The sequence below is a fragment of the Triticum aestivum genome, chromosome 6B, assembly GCF_018294505.1.
Source record: "Triticum aestivum cultivar Chinese Spring chromosome 6B, IWGSC CS RefSeq v2.1, whole genome shotgun sequence".
Lineage (NCBI taxonomy): Eukaryota > Viridiplantae > Streptophyta > Magnoliopsida > Poales > Poaceae > Triticum > Triticum aestivum.
The window spans coordinates 146,250,518-146,253,353 of record NC_057810.1 but is presented as its reverse complement, the minus strand read 5'-3'; the positions used below and the strand labels follow the sequence as shown (position 1 = coordinate 146,253,353).

The 2,836-nt window shown below is 53.1% G+C and overlaps 1 protein-coding gene across 2 annotated transcripts; it reads left to right on the top strand.

The window, feature by feature from the left end:
* The first annotated feature begins 365 nt into the window (after positions 1 to 365).
* On the top strand, positions 366 to 2,281 carry LOC123136243 (uncharacterized). 2 transcript variants are annotated; one of them, XM_044555578.1, is made up of 3 exons: positions 366 to 1,655; positions 1,805 to 1,982; positions 2,064 to 2,281. In XM_044555578.1, exons 1-3 carry the CDS (start codon positions 1,319 to 1,321, stop codon positions 2,104 to 2,106), a joined length of 558 nt encoding a protein of 185 aa, XP_044411513.1. In that variant the 5' UTR covers positions 366 to 1,318; the 3' UTR covers positions 2,107 to 2,281. The 2 variants fall into 2 exon arrangements, with proteins under 2 accessions (XP_044411513.1, XP_044411512.1); XM_044555577.1 differs by having other exon boundaries at positions 366 to 1,663.
* Positions 2,282 to 2,836: the final 555 nt, after the last annotated feature.

Below are 2,836 nucleotides of genomic sequence, written 5' to 3'. Positions count from 1 at the left end.
ATATTGATCCTGCAGTGTGCTGAAATACTTGTTTTTTCGCTGAGGACACATAAATGCAAATTTTCACAATCACACCGTTGGATCATCTTATTATATTAGAGTGAGGCTCCCCTATTTATTTCATACTTTTTACTTACTTTTAAACCGTTAAATGTTTAGCAAACCTTAACTAGTTCTGTGGCAAGCTATGATAGACATAGTTTTACCTACATATAGGAGTACGATTTTCTATAATAGCTTGCCACAGAACTAGTTAAGGTTTTCGACGGTGTAAAAGTACTAAAAATCCTGAAAAAATACTGAATCAATACACCTATATATAGGTAACACCCTTAAGACCTTATTCTGATAACACCGAAGCCTTATTCTGCTAACACCCGACACACAGCGAGCCAATCAACCCACCCCCACTGCTCCCACTCCCACGATTCCTCGTGCCCACCAACCCATCTCCTCCCACCTTCTTCCCCTTCCACACCGCAGCACCTCCCTCCCTCCACCGCACCACCTCCTTCCTCCGTCGCCGCACCACCTCCCTCCACGCGCTGCCGAGGGGCCCAAGCCACCGAGCTTCCACAACCTGCTCCGGCTTCCTCCCAGAGCCACCGGCCCACCCCTCCACCTCCTTCCTTTGAACTAGAGCATACAAGCGCCCCTCCCGGTGATGCGCGGCCGTGCAGATCCCGTGCCCGCCGACGAGCCTCTGAACCCGCGCCGCCCGGCGTCGGGCCCTGGCTACCAACCCCTGCAACTCTGCACCCACCTCCATCTCAGCCCCCACCTCCCTCGCTGCCTCGGCCCCGCCCCTCTGTGGCCTATGAACCGCACGCTCCTCCCCTCCCTGCTCGCCCCCGGCGCCCTCATGGCCTTCCCTTCCTCCCGTCTCTCCCATTCCTCAGCGCAGATTCAACCGCCGGAGATGGGGCGCGCGACGGCGGCCGGATCCACACACACCCGCCCCGGCGACCTCCTCCGCGGGACCGACCTCATCCCCCGGGCTCCTCCCACCGGCATCCACCGCAGCACCGACCTCCTCCGCGTCCCCCTGCTGCAGTTCACTTGAGACTAAATCAGCCCCTCCTCCACTTGCAGCCCAGACGCCCCGGACTTGCAGTGCGCGGGGCACGCGATGCGGTTCAGCGCGCCTGGCTGTGCACTTGATGGCTCCGACGACATTGTGCAGTACGGAAGGGCGTCGCGTGGAGTTTTGGCTATGCTTCGCTGTGCAGATGGGAACGCAAATTTGGGGCGCTTCTGCAGTTTGGGCTGTGCTCCGATGTGCAGATGGAACGAGCAGAGGAGAAGCCACGCGTGCTAGATGTTGATGGTGGTGGTGGGAACTCGCGTGGATCTCATCGGAGAACGGCGGCCACACGTGCACGGCGGCGGTGAGCAAAGGAAGAGGACTGGAGGCAGGGAGGAAGAAGGTCCTCTCGCGGGTCTACAGCCAACGTCCATCCTGGCGAGGATCCCCTCTCCTCCCACCAGCATGCGGCCCGTCGCCACGGGCTTCCCCGTGCATCCCTCGCGGCAGTCCTCCTCTCTTCTCGCCTTTACTGCGAGCAGTGCAGTGCAGTCCTCGGCGTCGGAAGAACGGCGGCCTACTCCGGCGGCATGGGATGCAATACTTGGGCACGCGATGTGCGGTCCGCAGTGTGAGCCAGTTCAGTCCGTTGGTGCTGCGTGTGTAGTGCCCTTTGGGCGTGTAGTGATTCCATTGCAGTGCCGATGACTCAATTTTGCTATTGATTTTGGTGAATTTAGTGCAGTATAAAATCTCTAACGCAGTTTGATTAACTCCCAGTGCGGTTCGTCGGACGTTTGTGTGTGGCTCGCACTAACCAGCAAGGTGATGAAGACTACCCTGGGTCAACGCTATTCTGCCTCCTCTGTTGCGTGCAGTTTGCTGCCTGCTGCACCGTCGGAGATTGCCTCGCAGTCCATATTTCAAGCCTGTGCAGCTTACAGACTACCTATGTGCGGTGCGGCTATGTGTGCTTGACTGTTTGCACATCAGTCTCTCTCTTATTTCTCTGACACCCGTCCACTTTGTTGGTATGTAGGTGGTACAAAGGCCAGCGAGAAAAGCTCCAACGATGGACATAAATGCAATGGCCAGAGCCACCTCGTAGTGACTTGAATCAATTTAGAAAACAAGCTGCGGTCATCTGTTTTGTCTTCTTTTAAAAAATCTAAGTGCACTGTAGTCATTGTCTTGAGGTTCAGTTGAAAAGAAACTGTAACACATCAGCATGCGGTTTGGTGTTTTTTCTGCAGTTCACTACTCTCATTCGTGTCACTTTGGACTCTGTTTCTTTTTTGCATTTTTGGATGGGAAGCTTCGGTGCACCGAAGTTTCCTATCCGTTGTTCTTGCGGTCAGTTTACCAATTTTTGCAGGAGATGGGGGACAACAAAAAGAGAGAAAAATGAATGTGACTCCGAGATTCCTCTGCTCCGACGGTATAATGCGAATGAATGTGGAATCAGCTACAGTACACCACATTCGACCAAATGGTCCAGATGCGTTTATAAGAAGTTAAAAAAAATAATGGAGTTCACTAAACTCGCCATGTCGTCTTGATGCATTTATAAAAAAAAGTTAGAAAAAGACAAAAATTATGAAATTCAAATTAACGGGGACAAAATATTTTTTTTGGATTTTGGATGTGCAGTGCACCCATATCTTGCGAGCAATGCGCTGCACGCCCCCGTGTGGTTCATCCACGGCCATTGCCGAAAAATAAACTCATGAAGTACGCTTGACCGTCGGATGCAGTGTGGTTTTTCGTCTGAAGCAGTGCGGTTTTCTGTCTGATGTAGTTCACTCGTCGATT

Excerpts from the sequence above, each read along its gene's own strand:
- LOC123136243 (XM_044555577.1), top strand. The coding sequence starts at position 1,319 with ATGTTGATGGTGGTGGTGGGAACTCGCGTGGATCTCATCGGAGAACGG. Across the intron at positions 1,664-1,804 it reads GCGGTCCGCAGTGTGAGCCA|TGCGGTTCGTCGGACGTTTG; the intron begins GTTCAGTCCGTT and ends ATTAACTCCCAG. Across the intron at positions 1,983-2,063 it reads TTACAGACTACCTATGTGCG|GTGGTACAAAGGCCAGCGAG; the intron begins GTGCGGCTATGT and ends GTTGGTATGTAG.